The 24954-nt window shown below is 35.9% G+C and overlaps 1 protein-coding gene across 7 annotated transcripts in view; it reads right to left on the reverse strand.

Moving 5' to 3' along the window:
- RB1CC1 (RB1 inducible coiled-coil 1) overlaps positions 1-24954 on the reverse strand; it is a 94365-nt gene that overhangs the window by 17990 nt on the left and 51421 nt on the right. For 4 of the 7 annotated variants that reach the window (XM_008976854.5, XM_003823255.5, XM_055116549.2 and 1 more), the window contains 10 exons: positions 20671-20855; positions 20231-20417; positions 20062-20143; positions 19733-19794; positions 18014-18117; positions 17144-17270; positions 15154-17054; positions 4847-5012; positions 1854-1962; positions 1502-1742 (listed from right to left, as the gene is read on the reverse strand). In XM_008976854.5, coding sequence (XP_008975102.3) covers positions 1502-1742; positions 1854-1962; positions 4847-5012; positions 15154-17054; positions 17144-17270; positions 18014-18117; positions 19733-19794; positions 20062-20143; positions 20231-20417; positions 20671-20855 — 3164 coding nt within the window. The remainder of the gene's footprint in view (positions 1-1501; positions 1743-1853; positions 1963-4846; positions 5013-15153; positions 17055-17143; positions 17271-18013; positions 18118-19732; positions 19795-20061; positions 20144-20230; positions 20418-20670; positions 20856-24954) is intronic. The other 3 variants (XM_055116551.2, XM_034966081.3, XM_055116550.2) reach the window with 1 other exon arrangement.

The following is a 24954-nucleotide window of genomic DNA, read 5'->3' on the forward strand; positions in this document are numbered from 1 at the left end:
AAATCTAAAAGTAACCAGTTTCTATTATTTTCCTTTCAACCAGACAGAAACCTAAGTAATTTTATTTTTCAAAAACAAACAAAAAAACTCCCCTGCCAAAGTTTCTCAAAGGTCAGGCAGATAATGGGCTTATATGAAGATGCAACTAACTGCGTTCCTCTGAGTGGGCAGGGGTGGGGTATGAAGGACCCTGCACTTACTGGTTTCTTACTGTGTACCACACCTTCTCACGGGTGCTCATTAAATTTAATGCCTGGCCAGGCGCGATGACTCACGCCTGTAATCCCAGCACTTTGGGAGGCTGAGGCCAGTGGATCACCTGAGGTCAGGAGTTCGAGACCAGCCTGTCCAACACGGTGAAACCCCGTCTCTACTAAAAATACAAAAATTAGCCAGGCGTGGTGGCAGGCGCCTGTAATCCCGGCTATTCAGGAGGCTAAGGCAGAAGAATCGCTTGAACCCAGGAGGCGGAGGTTGCAGTGAGCCGAGATTGTGCCATCACACTCCACCCTGGGGGACAAGAGCGAGACTTCATCTCAAAAAAAAAAAAAAAAAAATTAAAATAAAATAAAATAAAATATTAATGCCCAAAGCAACCCTGCTGGTGTATCATAACTGTTGTCTTGTTATCATAACTGTTATCTTGATGGAAAAATAAGGGATGATGACTTGCTCAAGTTCCCAAGCAGGTGCCAGACTCAGGACTTGAACCTGGATCTGTTTGAACGAGGCGACCACGCTGATTCTATGATATCTTTTGGTAATCACTTGTTCGAATTACTTCATCTCACATGGGGGTGTAGTGTTCACTGACCCACTGGGCATAATTCTTTGTGTGGCATAATGATCTGGACTTTCTGCCCTTGGAATCTCAGTTCCCATATCTGAAATCCCAGAGGTGCAACTAGAAATGCAAACTCTACTTGCAACATCCTTTGGAGAGGAGCACTTTCTCCTCCCAATTCTGTCTCTCCCATAGATATAATTGTAAGCACAATTTTAGTGGTCTTTCACTATATTCAATGGAGAACTGGTAAGAAAGTTCTAAATTCCTGTAAGCTCTGCCACGATTTCAATGTAGTGCAGTAAACATTTGCTATATATGAATAAACAAATAATAATAATAATAATAAACCCTTCCCTGCCTTTCCTCACCAAAATGAATATATTCATTACTACAATAACCCCTTTATAGGTAATGGACCCCAAAATGTCAACATTCCTTGTAAATAAGAATGGCTCAATACTACTGCCATGATCCTTATCTTGGCAGTATGGGATAATTCTGGTGCACATACTTTGTATAGTATGAGAGTACCCCAAAATAATTCATTCAGTAATGTTTTCTCACATTTACAGTTTAAAGAATTAAAATAGCACAACTTTCAGATACATGGGCTGTGGACAACCAGTAATGCTAAAAATGTTTCCTCTCTTCAGAGCTTTATAACTCATGGAATTGCAACAGCCTTAAGTAACAGTTGAAAACAGCCATACTTACTGTACAGACATCATGCTTGTCTCCATTGCTGAATCCACTCTTCCTTCATCTGCTGTTTCCACAGCGGATCTATCTGATTCACCTGGGAGTTCAGGTGCACAAGCTCCATAAAGTTCTGGGGCTGTAGCTACATATGGTGAAGGAACAAAACTGCTACTACGCAACTTACTGACTTCTTCTTCAAGCTTTTTCTTTTCCTCAAGCAAACGAGCTCGATCTTCAGAAAGTGACTCTATCAAATCTGAAGGACACCCAAATTTAAAAAAGTATCATGTAATTAAAAAAACCACTTTGCATGAATGTATCTTTTTCACTTTAAAAAATTAAAAAAATAGTACAAAACAGTACAAACCTTTATCCCGTTCTTGTTGCTGCATTGTACTTTTCAACTTATCACTAAGATCATTTATTATGTTTTCTTTTCTCATTTTCTCTCTTGTTAAAACAGTGTTAAAATTGGTCTGGAACAAGAGAATAATTATTTAAATTTATCTACATGTACTTAGCAGCTAGGACTTAGAAAATACACTTGCAAATATTCTTTTCTGTGGCACATTTGTACATGGAGATGATGGGGTATGATTCGTGAAATGTTTTAAAAATGAAAATGTAACATACTGTGGCAAAGGTTCTACTTTCTTGGTTCCAATTTAAGTCTCTTGAAAGCAAATCCTATTTTCTTATTATTGTCCATATATTTACTGTCAGAGATTTTGAAATTTTGAAGAATTAGAAGCATCAATAACTTAGAGTGCTGTTAGACACTTACTTTTTTCCTGGAGTAATCATCCTGCCTCTGAAACCTTCCTTTTGTCTTAACATTTGATCACCACCCTAACATTTTAGATATGACTCTATCTTCCTTATTTCTCTTATTTGGATATCTGCAATGGTCACTGGAATGCTGATTTATATTGGCTAGACTTATTACTCCCCCACTTTTATAAACTCTACTATGAAGCTCACATATCCAACTGCCTGCATGGATCTCATGAGACAATCTGGCAATTTTAACTGCACAGTTTCTTTAATAAAGATGACTGAATCTGTATAAAAATTTTGCTTAGGCCGGACTTGGTGGCTCATGCCTGTAATCTCAGCACTTTGGGAGACCAAGGTGGGAGGACTGCTTGAGCCCAGGAGTTTGAGACCAGCCTGAGCAACACAAGATCGAGTCTCTACAAAAATTATCTGGGTGTGGTGGCACATGCCTGTAGTCCCAGCCATTCGGGAGGCTAAGGAGGGAGGACTGCTTGAGCCCAGGAGTTCCAGGTTATAGCGTGCCATGATTGCACCACTGAATTCCAGCCTGAATGACAGAGTAAGACCCTGTCTCTAAGAGGCAAAAAAAAAAAAAAATTTACTTACAAGATTTCTGAGCTTCTTGAAATGTAAAAGCAATAGATGAATGATGAAATGATCTAAATTGACTCTTCTCATCTGCCCAGCATTTCTAATTCCAAAATTTTAAGAGCTCTACGGTCCTTGGATCAATGAATAATGCTAACAATGCTGGCAATAGGGAGATTTAGGAAAAGTAATACAGCATTTTTAATAAAATTTTAATAAATTCATTAAATATTTAATTAAATACAATTTCTTGCCACAAAGCATACAGGAAGATCTCTCAAAAAGAAACATTTATGATATGGCTTTGTATTAAGCCATCTCTATGTATTTTATTTATATATAGAAAATAAACACAAAAACATATAAACCATTATGTTTATTTTCATGATTTTTGCCATTTCTGTAATTTGAAATGAATTTTTAGGAAGATCACAATTTGTAATTGGCATATGAAAAAAGGGGGCTAGTTAAGAACCAATTAGTTCCAACTCAGAAATCACCTATACAGAGCTAGGTACAAATCACCTTAAATAAATACAACTTAACATACACATCATGGAAAATTGGAAGGTACCTTAGAAGTCATTTCTCCCACTCTTATTTTATAAATATTAAAACAGACATCAAAACATGAAGAAGTAAATTAGACAGCTGTCAATACTATACTTTTGGTTTCAGTTAATTCATTCTTTACTTAATTTTAGAAATTGTACATGTGCTTATAAGAGCACACACAAAGAGACAATGCAACACAAGGAGATAAAGAGATCAATATGCAGAATGAATCATAGAGAAGAATCTATAAATCCAGATTCTTAGAGAGAGGTTACTACTGACCTCCTCATTGTTAATTCTTACTTAAAACTTGGCTATTCCTCCTCCCTGAACACTTAACTTTCCTTGGCTTCCCTTAAGCCACACACTTTTTTTTCTGGTTGTGCTTTTCTCATTCCCTTTTCCCAGGCTCTTCTTTCTTTCCCTAGGTCTTAAAAATCTAAAATTGTTAGAGGTTTCAACTATACTTTATTTTCTTTCTGTTCTCTGATTTACATTTTTTCAAATTCTACAAAGACACTAATTAATCATAACATTTTAGGAAAAGGAAAAATATCACATAATATTACATGTGTACAACCACCATAAATATGCAGTTTCAGAAATGTATCCCTCAAAATGTATGCCCCAAACTGCAATATTATCCCTGGCCTGGATTCTAGCAGTAGCTACCAAATTGCTCTTCCAGCTGACTGCTTTGCAGTTCTCCAATCTTTCTCCATGTTCCAGTGGGTGATCTTCATTAAGCATAAATCTAATTATGCCATTGTAATTAGTTGCTGTCCGGTACTTTAGGTAAAGTACAAGCTCTCTAACAAGGCATCTGGTTTTTTATCTAACCCCAATACACTTCACAAGCACTACCTCTTATTATTGACCAACAACAGTAAGTACATTAACAAAATTCAATAATATTCCATCTTAATCTACCACCAGCCTATCAGAAGGATAAGAATTACAGAAAGGGTAAGATATTTATGTTGATCTGAATGTAATTTAGGATAACAAAGTTTAGAGAATTTGAAGCTTAGAGAAAAAATAAAATCATTTTTTAAATTAAAAAAATCATTTCATAGAAAACTAATCTTAGTTCTCAAGAGGTTAAATGATCTACCCAAGATCACATAGGTAGTGAAGAAACCAGGAACAGAATTCACATTCCCTCGCTTCTAATCTAAGACTATCTCATTTTGAAGCACCTGGTATTGTCATGTGACATGTTAACGTGAAAAATATTATTCTCCAGATGAGTAAAAAAACTAAAAAAAATTCTTAAAAATACACGCTTTTGTCATGAGGAAATTTATTAACAGGATCAATGTAAGGAACATCACATCTAAGATATAAGAAACCCTCAGCTACATAAAGAAATTATATTAGTTAATTTATGTCTACCTTCTTTAGTTCTCAAATAAATGAAATGGGAAAAGAGATACAGACCTGTTGTTCCGCAATCAAAGATGTTCGAACATTTTGCATTTCTTCATTCTTTCTTTTTTCTTGCTCTTCAAGTTGTTCTAGAAACTTAGCTTTTTCTTCCTGAAGCTTTTCTTGAAGTTCAGCAACTAAGCTTGAAGAATCTCCTCTGGTAGAGTCAATGGCAGGACTTACAAATTAAATACAGCATTAAATTAAAAAAAAAATTACAGACACACAAATATACCAAATATCATATTTAGGAAATTTATCTTCCTTAAGCTCAATAATGTAGCATGAAAGATATCTGCGTGAACCCTCTCTTTGAATCTAAAAAGTAAAGGGAAATAAGTAAAAGTTTAATACAGATTAGATGCTGACACTAACAAGGTTTACTGATTTTTATCAGTATAGCAGATAAATTCCAGATAATTTGCTTATATCAACATACATAAAAATCATGAGGCTGCTCTTCCCCTGGAGTAGCCATTCTTTTATTCTTTGGTCGAGCTCTGTGGCTCACACCTGTAATCCTAGCACTCTGGGAGGCCCAGGTGGGAGGATCACTTGAGTCCAAGAGTTTGAGATCAGCCTGGGCAACAAAGTGAGACCCCGTCTCTTAAACAAACAAACAAACAAACAAACAAACAACAAAAAAAAAACAACAGCCAAGCACAGTGGTGCATGCTGAGGTAGGAGAACTGCTTGAGCCCAGAAGTTCAAATCCTGCCTGGGCAACATAAGGAAAAAGTATTTTCTGGTAAGGGACTATACACATAAGAGATAGGTAAACTCAACTTCAAATGTCAGTTTTGCTATTCCTATACATGAAATTTACACAATGACTTAGGAAAAAAGAAACACCTAAAGATTGCATATGTTGAAATGCTTTAATTTCCATAAAATAGACTTTGGTTCATTTCTGCTAGCAAGTAGGTAACACAAAGCTAAAACTGAAAAGCGTTTACACGAACAAACCTACATATTCCTGAACTCATACTCATTTTCCTCAAGACTTGCTAACCTCTTAGGGGTTGCTGACAAAGTGCTAGAGATGAGAATAGGACAATGTAAGAAGAAATGAACAAACACTGGTTAATGATTATTTTAACTTCTAATTAATAACTCATTAACTTCTAATTATAACTTCTAAGTATTAATCTTATCTATTTTCAACTTAATCCTTAGCATTAAAAAAAGGTTTCTCCAAGAAGCAGATGAAAAATCCCATTAGTATTAAAACATGCTAAGCCTCAAAAAGTTGCTGTTACTAAAAACCACTTTACCAGGTCAATTTTTAGGCTTAAATGTCCCTCTATTTGTTTTTAAATGATATTTTAATGTTTTTGAAATCAGGCTGTGTTCTGCAATTAATATGGGCATGTATTTAAAATGTTCACTCTACATGTTTCTTATGTAATTTCCTCATCTAATTATATGACAGGAATACACTATTTATATCAATAATCATACAAAAAAATTATTGGAATCCTTTTATTCATGCTTCCAAATTTCCTGATAAAAATCTAATAACTTAAACTTGCTGCTCAGATAACGTTTCCTCCAAAGGGATAGCTTTATACAGCCAAATGCAGAATATGCAGTTTGAAATATAATATCTCTATCAAAGTCTGAGACTCCTTACTTAGTTCCCAGAAAGGCTGGAATAGGAATCCCCTATTTCATAATATAGTTAATTAAAGGACGGAATATATATTCCATAATATAATTAATTAAGGCGAAGGATTTACTTTTAAAGTTTCTCCTTTGGGGCTGAAGAAGAGGGGGATGTGCAAGTTTAAACTACTCCATAGCTGGAAAACTGACATACTACATAAATCAAAGGCTTACTAAGGAACACAGAGAGACTTACAAAAAGAGACTCAGACTACTAACAATGAAGTGCTTGGGATAAAAATAGGTATAGGCAGGGTTTACAAAGAATCCTGCTTGGCCGATTTCTTCCTTGAAGAAATCTCCACAGTTCTAAGGTAAGCTGAAACTTTTAGGAATAAAAAATAAGGCCAGGTTTTAAGGAGGAAATCAAGAGAGCACTGAGGTTGGAGATGTGAAGGACAGAGAGTGAACAGTAAAGGTTATGAATTTTATTGCAAGTACCATATAAAGTCATTGAAAGGTTTGGTCTAGAGAATGATATGGTGTGAATCTAGGCTTTGAAAAGACTATTGTGAGAAAGGATATTAGTAAGAAATGTGGCACAGTAAAGAAGCCTGAAGGAGAGCTTTCAACATGATAAAGGATCCTAGAATTGTATTAGAAAAAGTGTGGTTCAAATTATGCAAGAGAGGAAGGGGAGGCCATGCACAGGCAGTACTTATAATTTCTAGGTGTCCTGCATCTTTGGATTGCTTGGGGTACTCCATTTCAGGGTCAGTGCTGTGCTGAGATAATACAGGGACAAGAGGACACAGTTCCAGGTACACAAACAGATATAGACACCCCTGACACTCTCTGTAAACACCGTATCATCCCCAAAACCAGAATAAGAACACTAGATGATTAGCATAGGGTATTTCATTTACTGACTCACAAAGTAAAAGCAAAGATTGCACAGGTTATGACATGAAAAATAATCATTATCCTGTACTGAAGACAGGTTTCTTGTGGCTGTATTAATCCGGCCAAAAGTACATACTATGCCATATTGTTTGAAGCTCCCATTAGAAAATGTTCCAAGTGACTATCCGCCACACAACTTTAATTTTACATTACCCTAGGATCTGAAATGGCCCTGCTATCAGGGGAATTAACCCTAGCAATGAAAGGCTAACAGCTAAAATAGGTTTTGTGTTTTAACTAGCATCACTGCCTAGCTTTCTATGGGGAGCAAGAAGCTGTGTAGAGGGCAGGGAGGTCATGAAGAAAAGGTTACAGCGTATCACAGTTCAGTTAGAAAAATACAGCAGTCCCCCTTTACCCACAGGGAATATGTTCCAAGACCCCCAGTGGATGCCTGAAACTGTAGATAGTAACAAACCCTGTATTTTTTCCAATATATGCACTGTGGTCCTAACTTTTGCAGTTTGAGGTGTGATGGCAAAAAGAGAATGAATGGTCTCCTCCTGCACAGTTTCACAGATAGGTTGGGTCTTACTGTAGATCTTTGCAATCTCAGCATTTGATTTTTTTTCTTACTAAATCAAGAACTTTCATCTTTTCACTTAAACGAAGCACTTCAAGGCTTCTTTTTGGCATATCCAAATTGTCGACATCATTACTCTTGTGCTTTGGAGCCATTAAATAAAGGTTACTTGAACACAAGGACTGCAATACTGATAACCCAGATGGCTAACAAGTGACTAATGTGTGGAGAGTGCCCACAGTGTGGATACACTGGACAAATCATGCTACTCAAAACAGTGTCCAATTTAAAACTCAGGAATTGTTTATTTCATTTAATACTTTCGAACCATGGGGTAAGTGAAACCATAAGAGCGAAATCACATAAAACGAAACTAGACAAGAGGGAATGACTGTATTTAATCTAACAACACTACCACAGAAACCTAAGAAATTCATCAATAAAGGTTGTCCACCTAAAAGAAACGTGCATAATCCTGTCTTTGCATACCTGAATACTTTAAAGAGGCCTGGACATTGAAACTCAAGGAAGCATATACATTTGTTACCAGCTGGGAACTTTGGTATCACGGAAACTTGAAAAAAAGCATCTCTAAAGGCTGACAGTTTTTCCCACCATTAAAATGTCAGTTCTAGCAAAGGACTGTATTATATCCAAATATTTCTAGCAACTAGAAAATTTACATTGAACATAAACTAGATTGTCTTGATGCTTGAACTCTTAACACTGACTGAATTAAAATGGGGCCTAGTAAACAATTAGTTCACTGTTTTTTCAAAAAAAATCTCTTCTATCACTTGAACCCTGGAGGCAGAGGTGGCAGTAAGCCGAGATCATGCCACTGCACTCCAGCCTGGGCAACAGAGTGAGACTCCGTCTCAAAAAAATAATAAATAAAATAAAAATCTCTTTTGAAATTAGAATTACAAAATTAAAATGCTCCCACCCATACTCACTCAGATCCACATCACTACTTCCTGGGAGCAAGGCCATCAATCATGTAGTAGGTAGATTTCCCAACCCACGCAAACCACATACACATGTTCCACTCTTATTTCTTTGTACAAAGGTACAGGAGAAAGCTTTCTCCTATATTTTCAAAACTAAACATTTCAAAACTAATATAAACTTTAATAATTCCAAATTAAATAGAAGATATTCTGATCTTGCATTTCCTTAATCACAAGTGGACCGAACAGTATCTACATGTTGGCCATTTGTATTTCTTCTTTGATCTCTTCATATCCTCTGTCCATTTTTCTAACAGACTGTGTGCCTTTTTCTTATTGACTTACTGTGGGAGCTACAGACATAGCTAATATACATATCTTAGAAATGTTTCTCCTTGGCAGCTGGCCCCTCAGTGTTGCTTCTGGCATATGTAGAACCAAGTGGTGAAAGGGAAATATGCCAGACTGTGTGTCCTCACATAAGCATCTTTCTTCTTCAAAGGTTTCCTCTGCATGACAGAGAAGCCAGGGATATTATCCAGAATTCCCTCCTCAGTAGGTTCTATGTTTGAGATTGCCAATGCAAGATACCCACACCTGACCTGGGATGCTGAAGAGAGAGACTCTGGAGGTGGTTGTAGCCAAACATGTGGGCAATGTGAGATTCATAAGAGATTTCCAAGTAAACCACCTGTTTGGGGGTCTTGGTAGACAACTGACGAAAGTCTTCAAAGAACTGTATCAGTTTCCTAAGCCACCAACTTTGGTGCTTCAGATGACTTTCTATTATAGATCTCTTGGCCTTCACCAGATTACTATCCAGTCTCCTAGTTCTACCAACATTCATGTAAACTCTAAATCTAGTATTAATCCCTTTAATCCTGAAATATTTAAAAGTGGTTGTTTTATAAGCTCAATCCCGATACAAAAAATGACTCTAGAGGAAAAAAAAAATCCCATAAAACATGGAAATCTGAGATTAATTCTCTGATCTGAAAGCAGTAATGACCTCAGTGCCAGTGCAAAATAGAACACTGGAAAACCAGGGCAGTACATGGCATAACAGTACACACTTGTAGTTGTTTGAAAAACCAGTGACTAAGGAAGGCAAGGCTTTGAGACATGTCCCAGCTGTGCCTCCAAATCCCACCAAACCTTCCTTCCTGGAAGCAACAGCCTTTTTCTACCTTGTCTGAGGAAATCAGTGTCCCTTCACTTGAGGTAGTCCTCTTCTCAATGAGATGATCCTTTTCAACAACCTCTCCCACCATTTAATTACTTCCATACTCATTGCTACACTCAAATTGCCAGATCTCTGGAGAGTTAAAAATCTAACAAAGAAGGAATTGCAAAGCAATTACAGAATCTTTAATATATTTTGGCAGAAAAATGGAAAATACGTATGGGAATAGATCTAATGACAGTTACAAGAGGAGGGACAATGTGGAGTGAGGCCAAAATTATTTATACGGGTGCAATGACCACAGATTCCAGACTCAATATTGGCTATTAACACTAGACTTAAGAATAACCAACATTAAATGAAAATGAGATGGCAAAATGAGATACTCTAGACCAAGGGCAGGTAAATCCAATCCGCTTTTTTGCGGAACACAGCCAAAACCATTCATTTATATAGTCTCACCGCTGTCTTGCTAAAATGGTACAGTTGGGTAGTTTGGATAGAGGCCATTTGGCCCACAAAACTTAAACTATTTACTATCTGGGCCTTTATAAAAGTTTGCCAACCATTTCTTTAGGCTAATGATTCCCAAAGAGTGATCCATAGAAGCCTGGGGTTAACCAAACACATTCAGAGAACAAGTGAAGTCAGAACTGTTTTCATAGTAACACCAAGTGTTGCTTTTTTCACCTTGTTGATATTGGCACTGATGATCAAACTGCTGGTACCTGAATACAAATTAAAGCCATTAGCACCAAACTTTACTTGTAGTCGTTTTATCTTTCACCACAAAGCACTCAAAGTGGGGAGGAAAAAGGGGAGGCTGTTTTTTCTTAGAATATTCTTGAATAGTAAAAACTACTAGCTCTAAAATATGTTAACATTTGGAAGATCTGCATTAACTCCGTGAACTCGTGTTTTCCAAATGACCAACTCATGACGCTATAAAATCATGCATGAGTAAAAAAGTACAAGAGATGTACCAATAAATGTTAAGATTATGAGAAAATCCACTGATAGCTGCATATTCCACGATAAAAACTAATGTTCAGAAATTACCACTTGCTGAATTTTGATTTAGTAACAAGAATATCGACAATCATCTGAAAAGGCTATTTAAATATTCCTTTCCTTTTCCAATTGCATTCAGCATAAGGTTGGATTTTTTTCATATACTTCAATCAAAACTTAAGAGATTTGCAAATACATAGAACAATGGTACTCTTCTAACTAGTTTTCATTTCAGAAAGTTTTTATTAAAAAATCTTATGTATGGCCAAGCATGGTGGCTCACGCCTGTAATCCCAGCACTTTGGGAGGCCGAGGTGGGCAGATCACAAGGTCAGGAGATCGAGACCATCCTGGCTAACATGGCGAAACCCCATCTCTACTAAAAATACAACAAATTAGCTGGGCGTGGTGTCACGCACCTGTAGTCCCAGCTACTCGGGAGGCTGAGGCAGGAGAATCACTTGAACCCGGGAGGTTGCAGTGAGCCGTGATTGCGCCACTGCACTCCAGCCTGGGCAGCAGAGCAAGACTCTGTCTCAAAAAAAAAAAAAAAAAGTCTTATGTATGCCACCATGTAATGAGGTTATTTGAAAATGACTAAGTTTCAATTTCTTGGCATTAATTTTTAGTACAGAAATACTGACATTATCCCTATAAACAAAATCAGTCTGGAGTCAATTTTTGAGAGCGTAAAAAGATACTGTGACAGAAGTTAGAGAGCCACTGTTCTTGTTTTTCACATATTTAAAAGATGGTAAACACGCATGCACACAGATTATATGAATAAGTCTGTGTGTGACCTGCAAATGCTAAAATTTTTACTATCTGGACCTTTAAAAAACAAGTTTGTGGTGTTTTTTAAAGGCGTGGTGGCTCATGCCTATAATCCCAGCACTTTGGGAGGCTGAGGCAGGTGGATCACCTGAGGTCAGGAGTTCGAGACCAGCCTGACCAACATGGAGAAACCCTGTCTCTACTAAAAATACAAAATTAGCCAGGCGTGGTGGTACATGCCTATAATCCCAGCTACTCAGGAGGCTGAGGCAGGAGAATTGCTTGAACTTGGGAGGCAGAGGTTGTGGTGAAGAGAGATCACGCCACTGCACTCCAGCCTAGGTAACAAGAGCGAAACTCCGTCTCAAAAAACAAACAAACAAAAAAACAAGTTTGCTGACTCCTGATCTACAAGGAAGGCATCCAAAGGCAGGTATACTGGAAGGGATTTATTACTTATACCCTCAGAGGGCCCAGAGAATATGTTCTTTACCAAGGCTTTGCAAAATACAAGCTTAAAAGGCTCTGTAGTGGTGCTCTGCAGGAAACAGCAGAGCGAGATGAGAACACTGAAATTCAATGAATTTAATGGGAATGACAGGCTTCTGGAGTGGCAGAGGCCAGTTAGTGGCACTTCACCACCAGAAACATAATGTGGCTCTATCACAAGCAACAGAGCCAGAGCAGTAATTAGAAGGTTTTGACCCAGAGAAATCTGTGGTAGTGGTTGTCCGTAGGCCCTAATAGAATGAACCGGTTAAAGACCTACTAAAACTGTAAAAACAAGACAAAACAGAAAACTCTAAATCTAGTATTCAGAGGCTTAACTTACCAAGAGAATTCTAACCTTCACCCAAACACTGGCTCTGAGAAGACTGAAGTGACTGTGGTCCACTAGGAGGAGGAGATTATTGGTGCTCATGTGACAGAGTTTGGGCCCAATGGTTCCCTCATCGAGACAGGAACAAGCTGAATAACCCTTATCGGAAATGCTTGGCAGCAGAAGTGGTCTGAATTTCAGATTCTGGAATATTTGCATTATATTTACCAGCTGAATATCTCAAATGTGAAAATCCAAAATCCAAAATGATCCAATGAGCATTTCCTTTAAGCATCATGTCAGGGCTCAAAAAGTTTCAGATTTTGGAGCATGTTGGATTTGGGATACTCACCCTGTACATCCTTAGATCCAGAATCGTTACTGGAATAGACAGAAGAAACTGGCAGAATCCCCATGTTGCTTCCCTTACTCGTGGAACAAGGACTATTATGGTAGAAAAGGCCAAGTAAAATTCCTAAAACTCTCACTTCACGACACAGGGGAGGGAGGTTTCTACCACGTTCTTATTCAACATTAAGTATGTGTCCTGTCCAGAAGACATGGAGACAAACAATGGATTTTAATGAATTTCTTCAGGTGGTGTCTTCAATCCAACTGCTGTTTCCTATTTTAAGTGTCTTTATTTGGAAGCTCAATATGGGCAAAAGACATTTATCTGTCCAACTGCTGAGTTTCAAATGGGGTATAAAGTGCTGGACTGTCTAGTATTCCATAGGCTTTGCCCTTGCCCCTCTTTTATGATCTCATATGCACTGCAATACAGAGATCCAACATTTCCCAAAATCCCAGGTATAGCTTCCAGTTTGCCAATGAAAAGAAGATGTGCAAGGTTTTGGAAGGCAGAAAAGCAGCACAGGCTTATTCTCCAGAGATGGCTGTAGCCAGATGCAGTTTCACAGTAGCTTCCTGGCAAGTAACTGAGAACTATCCATTTTGTGATGCAGATTGAGTCAGACTGGTGCTTTGAAGAGATTCTTGAATCTTGTAGCAGCTTCCCAGTGAGCCATGGAGAACCATCAGCTTTCATGGGTGCTTCAGCCTCTGTTTTCCTCTTATTTCACTTGGAGCTTGAAAAGGGCTCTCCTGAACTAAACTTCAATCAGGCTCCTCTAGGCTTCGACCTTGACATCTATTCTTCTTGGGCCTACGCTGTCCAGCTGTATCAAGAGTCTTGCTAACTCAGTTTAGAGAGTATCTCTCCATCTATATCTGAACAAATTATCGTCCCCACCCTTGGTATTTTATTGCCCTGGCCTGCCTTCAGTTAAGAATCCTGTTAGATCAATTTAACCAAAATTCCCCTTATTCCTTATGTTTCCTCTTAGTAATTTTCCATCCACTGACCCCTACCCTCCTTAGCTATAAATCTCAACTTGTTCATGCTGTATTCAGAATTGAGCCTAGTTCTATAATGAGGTCTATTTTCCATACTGCAATAGTGTCTGAATATAATCTGTTTTTACTGCTTTAAGTACTGTCCATCTCTGATTCTCTTTGACAAGCTCTCCTGGCCTTTGGCAGTGACTCTGTTAACCTTCTCTCATCCAGCTTTTAAACATACATGCAAACCCTAATTCCTCTATTAAACCCTCTAACCCCTCTCTCCCCCAGAATACCTAAAGAGCTTCTAATTTTAAGCCAAAATGGGAGGTTTAACAGTATACCAATATATGAGTATTATATAGCAGACAATCACAAGAGATTGTATAAAAGTGATAAGGCAAGACACAGGTTGAAATATATATGTATTCACTTGGAGAATTCATGATAGAATGAATTGACATATTAATTATGTTCTAGAAACTGTTTACTGGGTCACAAAACCCAATTAAACCCAGATTAAAAGTAAAAATACTAAAAACCATCTTCTGTGATCAAAAGGCAGTAATATCAGACAGTAACAATAATAAAAATGTAAAAACACCACCAATCCACAACCACAGTATCAAACCTGCAGTTTAAAAACATCTTTCAAGCACAGAGGAAATAACTGAAACTGTATTAAGAAAATAACAGTAAGGAACACTCTACATGTTCCTATCTATGATTTAGCCTTTAGTAAACAATATACAGAACAAAATTTTAGTCTTTAATATATATACTAAATTTAAAGAGAATATAAGTAATTTTCTACTGAAGAGTTTAGAAAAAAACTGCAAATAAATCAAGAGAGAAACTTATGAATTAAAAAAGGAAAAACAAAGAGCTCTTTAAAACATTTCAAACTTTAAACAAAAAATTTCTCTGAAAATCCAAACTGCTGATTCATTTTTTAAAAGCCACTCATGGATTTAGTCTGTTATTTCTGTTTGCAAGAAACACTGACTAAAAAGTAAGTTTTTACTTCACGAAAATACCCTAGTTGCTACATTTACCCAAGGTAAATGAGTAAATCAAGGCACTGTGATTACACACACACGAATCACTGATATTTTAATTTTATAATTACAGACTAAACTTAATTCTTACCTTTTTGCTATTTGATTCTCAAGATGTTTAACTTTTTCTAATAACTCTTTCTCAACAACTTCTCTCTCCAATTTAAATTCTTTTAGGGCAGTCTGAATAGCTTCATCTTTTTCACAATTAAGCTTCTGAATTAACTGTTCTCTGTCTTGCTCCTGGCTGCTGACCAATTTTTGTTTGTCTTTCTCAAGGTTCTGGATAATAGCTTCATATTTCTCTTCTTGTTGGGTAATTTTTTCATCTTTTTGTCTTTCAAGAGCACTCAATTCCGAATCCAATTTACTCTGCAGTTCAATTATTTGTTCTTTTAGGTTTTTTTCTATTTCAAATGCTTGGTTATGCAAAGATGTTACTTTGTTTAATTCAGCTTTAAGTATATTAGATTCTTCCTCATGTCTACTAATTAACTCGGAAATACACTGATCTTTTTCAATTGTCATTAAAGTTCTTAGCTCTGCTAAGCCCACCTGATAATTTTCATTATTATCCTGAATCTTTTGGTTGAGTTTACTAATTTCTGTTCTCAAATTTTCTGTCTCTTGTTCAAGAAGAGATTTCAAGGTCTCCTTCTGCTGGGCTCTGCTTTCTTCCAGCAAAATTTTTATTTCATCAGTTTCTGCTTCCTTCAATGCAAGTTCAACCTCTAACTTGCATCTCATGTCTGACAAATCAGAAACCTTGAGTTTTAATTCCTGTAACTGTTTTTCTTTTTCCTGGATAATTGCAGCATGAGATTCTTGTATTTGATTAATTATTTGTTGGTTTTCCTTTTTTAATTCCTCCAAAGAAACTCTGTGGTCTGTCATAACCTTCTCAAACTCTTGTATGTGCCTAACCTGAAGTGTGTCCTCTAATTCCTTTAGATGACTTTGCTCCAAGGACTGAAGTTCTGCCCTCAATAACTGTAACTTCTCATCATTTTCAACATGGAGCTTTTTTAAGTCTTCTAACACTATTTCTCGTGACTGCTTCAGTTCTTTAATTTCACAATTTTGAGAGTGCATTATATTTTCCATCTCTAACAACTTCTGATCCTTTTCATTCTGCAGGCAGATTACAGCTTCTTTTTCATGTTTAACCAAAGCAAATTCATTATCTTTATTTTGTAAAACCTCCTCAAGGCATACTAACTCTCCCTTCAATTTTTTAATTTTGTTTTCATTCTCTTCAGTTTCCTTTATTAGTCCGTCAAGTTTACCTTCATATTCATTTTTTAAAGACAGTAGTTCTTTTTGATGTTTTTCTTTTAGTGTTATTTCCAGAGAACATTTTACTTTTTCAATAATGTTTCTTATTTCTACTGCTGTACATTTTAATGAATTTGAGAAGTCACACTGTTCTTTTTGTACAAATGTTCTAAAGTGGCAAAGGTCTTCCTTAATGGTCTGTATACTGAAGTGAGAGTCTTGGGCAACAACTCTACATCTTTCCAACTGGACATTCAGAGAAGTATGATCTCCAAAATCCTCCTTACCACATACATTTGTATCCTGCATTCGTCTACTGTCTATCGCATTGATAACTGATGAATAAAGTGATTCCACCATCATTTCTGGGCTTTGTGGATCACTTATAGGATTAGGAGACGACAAATTTTCTTCTATTACAAACTCATTCACAGCAGACATAAAATCTGATTCAGGACTTTCTGCTAATGAATCCAAGTCTAAAGAAACTTGGTGAATAGTCTGTTCTATGTTTGGATGGGGAATAGTTTCAAAATCAAACGTATGTGCATCAATGCTATCTGGAGATAATTCTTCTAAGGGACAAACTGCAGGACATAACGGATCCTGAACAGTCAGTGGTGGAGGAGTTCTCGGTGAGGTAGTAGTTGTAATTCCTGCTGTACTTTCAATCCTTGGTGAAGAAGCAGACTGTGGGGATGTCTGACTCACAGATGCCTGGAAAACAGAAAGAAAGGCTTAAAGAGCTGCAGGAACACAAACATTTTACACTAATGAAGAAAACTGTTTGAAAGAATTGAATTTGCCTTTTGTTCACTCAGTAGATCTGTAATGGTCTGTGACATTTCATCCAAACTTTGTGCTGCTTTTACCAAATTATGTAGAGCAAGTACATGCTGGTGTAGAGGTTCAAAGTCACAAAGTAAGGGAACCCTGAAACAGAATGCAATGCAATTAGACTTCTGATTTTTTAATGAACTAGTAGATAACTGCTACCAAACATTTTAATATGTCAAAAATAACAAGAGCCTTATCGTTCCTTTTTAAATTAATACCAGAAGTATTTTAAGAAGTTTGTGTCATAATCAGTAAAGTAAAAACTTAGGGCCGGGCGTGGTGGATCACACCTATAATCCAAGCACTTTGGGAGGCCTAGGTGGGTGGATCATGAGGTCAGGAGTTCGAGACCAGCCTGGCCAACATGGTGAAACCACATCTCTACTAAAAATACAAAAATTAGCAGGGCGTGGTGGTGGGCTCCTGTAATCCCAGCTACTCAGGAGGCTGAGGCAGGAGAACTGCTGGAACATGGGAGGTGAAGGTTGCAGTGAGCCAGTATCATACCACTGCACTCCAGCCTGGGCGAGAGAGCGAGACTCCGTCTCAAGAAAAAAAAAAAAAAAAAAAAAAGTAAAAAGTCAGAAATTTCCCAACAGCATGCAAAAAGTAACTACTAGAAAAAAATAATTACATGTAAGGCATGTCTTCCTTTACCTTCATTTTCCATCATTTTTTATTCCCCAGAAATTTCTCCAAGCAGTCACAGGAAAGCCAGTCTATCTTAAATATTTCTTATCTTGGCACCTCTTAAGATTACTGGTACTACCTGGCACAACTCCAGAATAATAAAAACATTTTAAGGTTATAAATTAATTGAAAATACTAATGACATTTACCTGAGGAATGGCTGAACTTCCGAAGGACAAAATGATTGCAGAAACTGTAAATCTTTTAATGAAATATCTGGAAGTTCACAGTCAAACTTTCGAGGCTTCTGAGTCTGTACCAAAAAAATAAATTACTTAAAACATTTTTTTTCAACCAAAAACAGACAGCAAATTTATATGATTTCTTACTATAATTAAATTTACTATACCAAACAAACTAAAGTGCTTTAAATGATTAAGAAACCAAAAAAGACCATTCAATAAAGATATGGCATATTATTTTTCTGAGCCTTTAGTAAACTGCGACGTGAACTGCTAGTGATCAAGGGATGCACTTGTTCTTCCCCTTCTCTGCTTTTAGCATCATTTTATGGGAATTACAATATTCCTATCCTGTATGTGTATGTATGTACATATACATATGGTAAACACATATGTAAGTGTGTGTGTATATATATAATATTTACCATGTTAAAGCCACTAATATATTAAAATGCACACATGTATTTTTTTTCCATGTAACACTTTCTTATTTGCTGCTGCCTTGACTTTTCCATTACATTTTCCAGAAGACAAAGTTTTGGTCAATTTTAGCTTCTGTAAAAAATATTAACCGGTAAATCCTACCAATTCATTATTTATAAAATTGCCAAGAGTTGCATTTAAAAAAAACTTCAATTGTTTTAAATCATTACTCAAGCAGATGTGGAGATGCCAAGATGCTCTTCATAAAAAAGAGTTCTCAGATAAATAAGTATGGGAATCGCTATGTCACCAATTCTTATGTATTAAAAAATGCATACATTTAAAACACTAAGAAATCCTGCAGTATAGAAACATGTTTAACAGCTAAGCACGGCTGGGCGTGGTGGCTCACGCCTGTAACCTGAACAATTTGGGAGGCCAAGGTGGGCAGAACACTTGGGGCCAGGAGTTTGAGACCAGCTGGCCAACACGGTGAAATCCCATCTCTACTAAAATACAAAAACTTAGCTGGATGTGGTGGCAGGCACCTCTAGTCCCAGCTACTTGGGAGGCTGAGGCACAAGAACAGCTTGAACCCGGGAGGCTGAGGTTGCAGTGAGATGAGATTGTGCCACTGCACTCCAGCCTGGACAACAGAGCAAGACTCTTGTCTCCAAAACAACAACAACACAGCTAAGAGTACATCTGATGGGGGTAAAAAACCCCATATTGCTTTGATCATGGAAACGTTTCTTCTCATGTAATAAAATTAATGAACCCAGATAACAATGGTTTAGAAACATATCAAACTAACGTTTAATTCCAGTGAAGTCTAACTGAGGCTTTATAATTCTGATTTGTCAAAATATAAAGGGGGGTGGTGTGAAAAGAAATATAGAAGGGCAAGGAGGAGGTGGAGGCTGTAAAGGAGGAGCGAGGGAGAAGAGCGGTGGAAGAAAGAAGAGGGAAGGGTGGAAAGAAAAAAAGGAAGAGACAAAAAAACAAGTGAATCTATTTCTACCAATCCTAACAGTGCAGTATAAGGTATCTTCCTGTGTTATGAAGATTCTTTATAAAAAATTATGAATACAAATATCAATCTTAAAGCTTTATGCTAACTGGCTTTTAAAGCCAAAAACACTTCTATTTTGATTTTTTTTAAACCACAACAATTTCTGCAAGTTTCTGATAAATGTCTCTACTTCTGGAAAAAAGGTTTTAAAACATATGGAATTTAGTCATGGTTAGAAAATAAATACATACACAAAAGGAAGGGGGCCAGGAGTCCAGTCCCCTAAACAGACGATTTCTTAAAAAAGACTTCCCTGTATAAAGAAATTAACAATATGGTTATTTTAGAGCTTTATTTAAGGCAAAAAATTATCTCTGGTTTTGAAAAGGTAAATTAAAAGTTGACAGTACTTCAAGTTTAAAATTTAACAATGGATTCAATTCTATACACTTTAAAAGGAATATTTCCTAGATATCAATGGCAATTAACAGCATATACATGAAGTATGCTACAGAAAATCCAAGCTTATAAAAACTTTCATCCTTTACAAAAGTAATTAAAATTATTAATGAACACTTACTAAATAATTTCCCAAAGGATTCCCTTTTTGATTTTTCTGCTTCATATAATCTCTTTCCATCTTTGACTAAAGCACCAGCCCACTAGAAGAGGAAAGCTTATGTTAAACATAAACATACACCAATTCGTTAAAGTTCATATACAGTTAAAATAGAATTCAACTTGCATACCTCCCTGTAGTGTTTTATGAACATTTTTCTTCTTACAACCTCAACAACAGCTAAGCAGTACATCTGAGGAACTGTACTAAGAGCTTCAACAATTTTGACTCTTTCTAACAGCTCTATTACGAGGCGGAGCAAAGCTTGTAACTTCTCTCCATCTTGATCGGCATGAAGCATTACAAAGCAACACCACCTAGAGAATAAAATCCATTATTTTCAACATTCACAAAACTGGTACTAACTTAGTTACTTACTTAGTAAGTTTACTAACTTAGTTAAGCCAAAGAAATCAAGATATATAAGCTCTACAAAAATAGTCTAATTCCAAAGTTCATCAATAAGGTATTTCGATAAAATGGTAGGGAAAAATCACTCCATCATTTGGGAGAAATAAATATAAATACCAATTCTAAACATCTTAAAACAGATATAAATGAATCACTTACTTCAGTCTGACATGTAGGTTATTTGCTAGTTCTTGTTTGGCAGTGGTACACTTCTGCTTAATATCTAACAGTTTTCTATGATTTTGCAACATAATCATCAACTGATTTGCGTGACTCAGGCATAAATCAGGTAATACAGATGCATCCTTTAAGTTTTCAGCTCTCTTCTGATTAGCTAAAAATCCCTTTGAGAAAAAAAATGTTTCAAAGGACATTAATTTTGTTTCATGAAAGGTATGGACATTCAGTTAAGTGGAAAATCTTTATGTTAAACACAACCCGTTTTGTGCCTTCTAACAATATTTTTAAATCCTCTATTTTTCTCGAATGTAGTAGACGCATAAATGGCACAAGACCTAGAATTTTTAAGAATCCTATGCTCATCTTTAATTTTTCAAACTAGAAGAAAACAAAGGCTAGAAAGATAAAGCCCCTTAGCCAAGGACATACTTAATAGTCAATGAGAACTAGAAGCTATGTGTCTAGAATCCTATAACACTATCGGTCAGTCACAGCACAAACAAAACAAGGTCACTGAAAAACAATAAGGGATTTAATCTAGCAAACATTATACAGTAGTATATTAGACACTTTCCCAAATATAAAAATAATAAAATGCCCTTAAAATATTTATCGAAAAGTCACTGCCCTCTCCAGTTATCTCTGGACTATATTTTGTTCCACTGATCTGTGCTCCCATTGCTAGGACAATGACTGAATTGTGTGATTTTACACAGAGTTTATACTTTATTATTTGGTAGAAAAACATTTTTTCTGTTTTTCTTAACTGTCCTTACTCATTTGTTTTTGTAGGTGAACGGTGTATCTGTCAAGTAGGGATTAAGTTACTAATTAATTTAGATAGATCTGCCATAATCTTCCTTCATTTATCTCTCAAGTATATTTAGTTTTCTTTATATGTGGTCCAAAGATAACTTAATAAGGTTATTACTACATACTTTATTGCTACCACAAAGTTTTTTCCTATGCTATATACCAAGTGGCTTATATGTAATAATGTTGTAGGTTTTGTACATCCATCTGATTGCTGTATTGATACTGTAAATAAATCATTATCCTTCTAGGAACTTAACTTTATGACCAGCTAAAGGACAAGTGTGTCTTCCAATTTTCTGGTAGTTCTCTGTTTCATGTTTTCCTAAATATCATGACATTTAGATTTGAGTGATATATACTGAAGTCAAACTGGTTCAATATCTGAAAGGAAGACAATTTTCATAGTAACTGTATGCCTTTTTTTTTCCCTTTCAATATACTCTTTGGTTAACCGCAACTGTAATTTTTCTATAATGTAATCTATTAAAAAACAATTTGCTACTTTTAACTCCTTTCGCAAAGTCTGGTTTTCAATTACTTTTTATTGAATCCATGAAAAATATAGAATCAATCCCAAATTTAAATTCTAGACCATTAGTAAAGGATTTCCTGACACCAAAAGCATGTAAGTACTGTATTGCTAAAAGAAGGAAAAAATACATTTTCAATAAATTGAATTTCATATTTGCTCAACCATACTCAATATAATTCAGACTAAATAGAAAAAATCCTCATAAATCATCTAGTACTAATTTATTACTAATATTTTTACACGCAAATAAGGTTTGACAGCTACATGAGCTACATGATAGCACTATAGTACTCACAATCCTGTTCCAGATGCATTCAGCCAAATTTGGTTCAGGAAGAAAACTCCCTGATATTTCCTAATTTTGCTGATAACCCTCAAGGATACGAATGGCTAGAGAATGAATATTCAGGGCTCCAATGTTACACAGCTTCATAGGTTTGGTGAGTGAGGTTTTTTTTTTTGCCAAAACCATGTAGAAGGGTCTACAACAATCCTCATAAATGTTGTGGTTTTAAGAAATTACCCCTTCAAAGGCATTTGAAATGGTCTCTATCTTATGAGATGTTCAGGCAATAAATAATAAATCCCTTTCCACAATTTCTTTTCCCTTTTAATTGGGAGTGGTTTTAAGTTTTAATTGCTATGTAGCTAGAATGTATTATACTACGTTGTAAATGTGTTTAGCAAGATGTGAAATCAACTCCTAAAATTGGATAATCTGAATTTATCTACTTTTCACCAAACACATTCTAAAGGAAGTACTGACAAACTATCTGCAACAGGGAAATACCATTAGCAGCAACGAAAGTAACTGATGAGACATCTGTAAATAAAAATTCCAGACCAGCCAAAGACTAGATAGAATTGTGACATTTCTCAAATTCAAAAAAACACAAATCCAAATTCTCATTTTATTAAGTATTGATGTGTTCCTACTATGTATGTATCAGGAATGTGTGGTAAGGCCTTGTAGATAAAGCAATGGAAGATGGTGTCCTGCCTCCTTGGAGCTTATATTCTGGGAAGAGACTGTATTAAACAGCATGTAATTAATAATTACAACTGTGGTACAGGAAAAGTACAGCATACTAAGAGAAAATGAACCTGATGATGTGACCAAGACTTCAAGATCAGAAAAGTTTGGCTGAGGAAGTGATGCTTCTGCTAAAACCTTGACTCTGTACATCCCTTGGCGGCATCCAAATACATGACAATATAGGTGTGAAAAGTTGTCTCACTCACCATATACCTCCTAGCTTCAACTGGGTATCCCTTTTCTCTAATGAGCTCACTGAAAATAATCTTATTAAACTGAATCCTATCACATTCAGATTCACTCAGGCACATTCAATTGAAAACTGTCTACCTTGGGGTCTACATTTCTGTCTTAAATTTTGCTCCCAATATACAACCAGACAATGTAGATGACTTCTTATGAATACTTAGGAGTACCAAAAAATATCCATTGGAGAACTTAAATAATTAAATATTTAATTGTCTCGAAATGTTTAAAAGGACTATACCACTCAGGTATCAAAGAAAGAAAAGATATTTTCTAAAAGTAACAATATTACCTATAGTATTCATTTGGTGTTCTTTATATTCCATGAGCTACCATAGTTTAAAACAATAGCAAAATACTACAAATAAATTAGGGGGAATGAAGATGTTGAAAGAGGATGCTCTATGAGCACAAGACAACAAAAACTAATTTTGTAATATCCATAGGAACAGCATAAGAAATTTTCACTGAATTTTACTTCAGTTTGGATTCAGGGAGGTTAAATGGTCAGATTTGGAAAGCAAACAAGAAAAGCTCAAATCGCAAATAAAGCATTCTTCCATTTTGAGAAAATAGTATTATCACCCCAACCATACTCCCAGAAAAAGACTTTTCCTTGTATGACAAAACTCCATTTGCTGAAACCAAGTAGACTTGAGGGCAATATCAGCAATAAATATCTTTTTATATTACTAACAAATATAAAACCATCCAATGTACCTGCCTGATTGACTGTTCAAGTGATATAAAGCAGGAGGACTAATAGCAATATTTTAAAATACTGAAGAGATTAAGGGGAGCAAAGGAAAAGTAGAGAGAGAAAAATCGAGTGTCTAAGGTAAGAGAATTGAAAGCCCTCATTTATTCAATCTGAGAAACAGTTATAAAGAAATCTAGACGATTTTATAGAATGATGGGTTCATAAAATTTAATATGAATAAATATACGAATGAATTTGACTGCATCAAAATTTAAAGCTTCTGTTTTTCGATCCAGATAAATTATCAACAGAGACAATATCTGTATGATCTATAATAGACAAAGAACTATCTAGACAATATATGATAAATTCTAACAAAAACATGAAAAAGAAAATGTGGCGAATGACAATTCAGAGTAAATACATGGCAAACACTGATAACAGAGAAATTACTCTTTTTACTTACTGGAAGTGTTGACTGATTTTGCTTCTATGGCAGGCATTAGAACATTATTAATTAATATTTAAAATGAACAAAGACCTTAATCCAACAATCCCATTATTGAAGATTGTGCCTAAAGAAATACTAGAACATGCATGTAAAAATGGGTGTATTGAGATACTCAATGAATATTTCTAATATGGAAAAACTGAAACAAACTAAATAATCACCAAAAGAAGTATGGTTAAATAAATTTTGTTTGATTCATTCTATGGAAGTTAAAAAACAACTACACTGCAGAAGAAGCAAAAGATCAGGAATGCAGAGTTCTGTCTCTAGTAATGGTAGCCTGTAATGTCAACAAGCTCCCTGTGGCTCTAGGAAAGCAGTGAAGAAGCCAGGCACAGTGAAAGGGCTAGGATCCAGGAGAAGAACGAAACCAAGAGAGTGAAATTAGGTGACTAGGAATGCTTTGCTCTGAAGAATTCTGC

The sequence above is a fragment of the Pan paniscus genome, chromosome 7 (genome assembly GCF_029289425.2).
Source record: "Pan paniscus chromosome 7, NHGRI_mPanPan1-v2.0_pri, whole genome shotgun sequence".
NCBI lineage: Eukaryota > Metazoa > Chordata > Mammalia > Primates > Hominidae > Pan > Pan paniscus.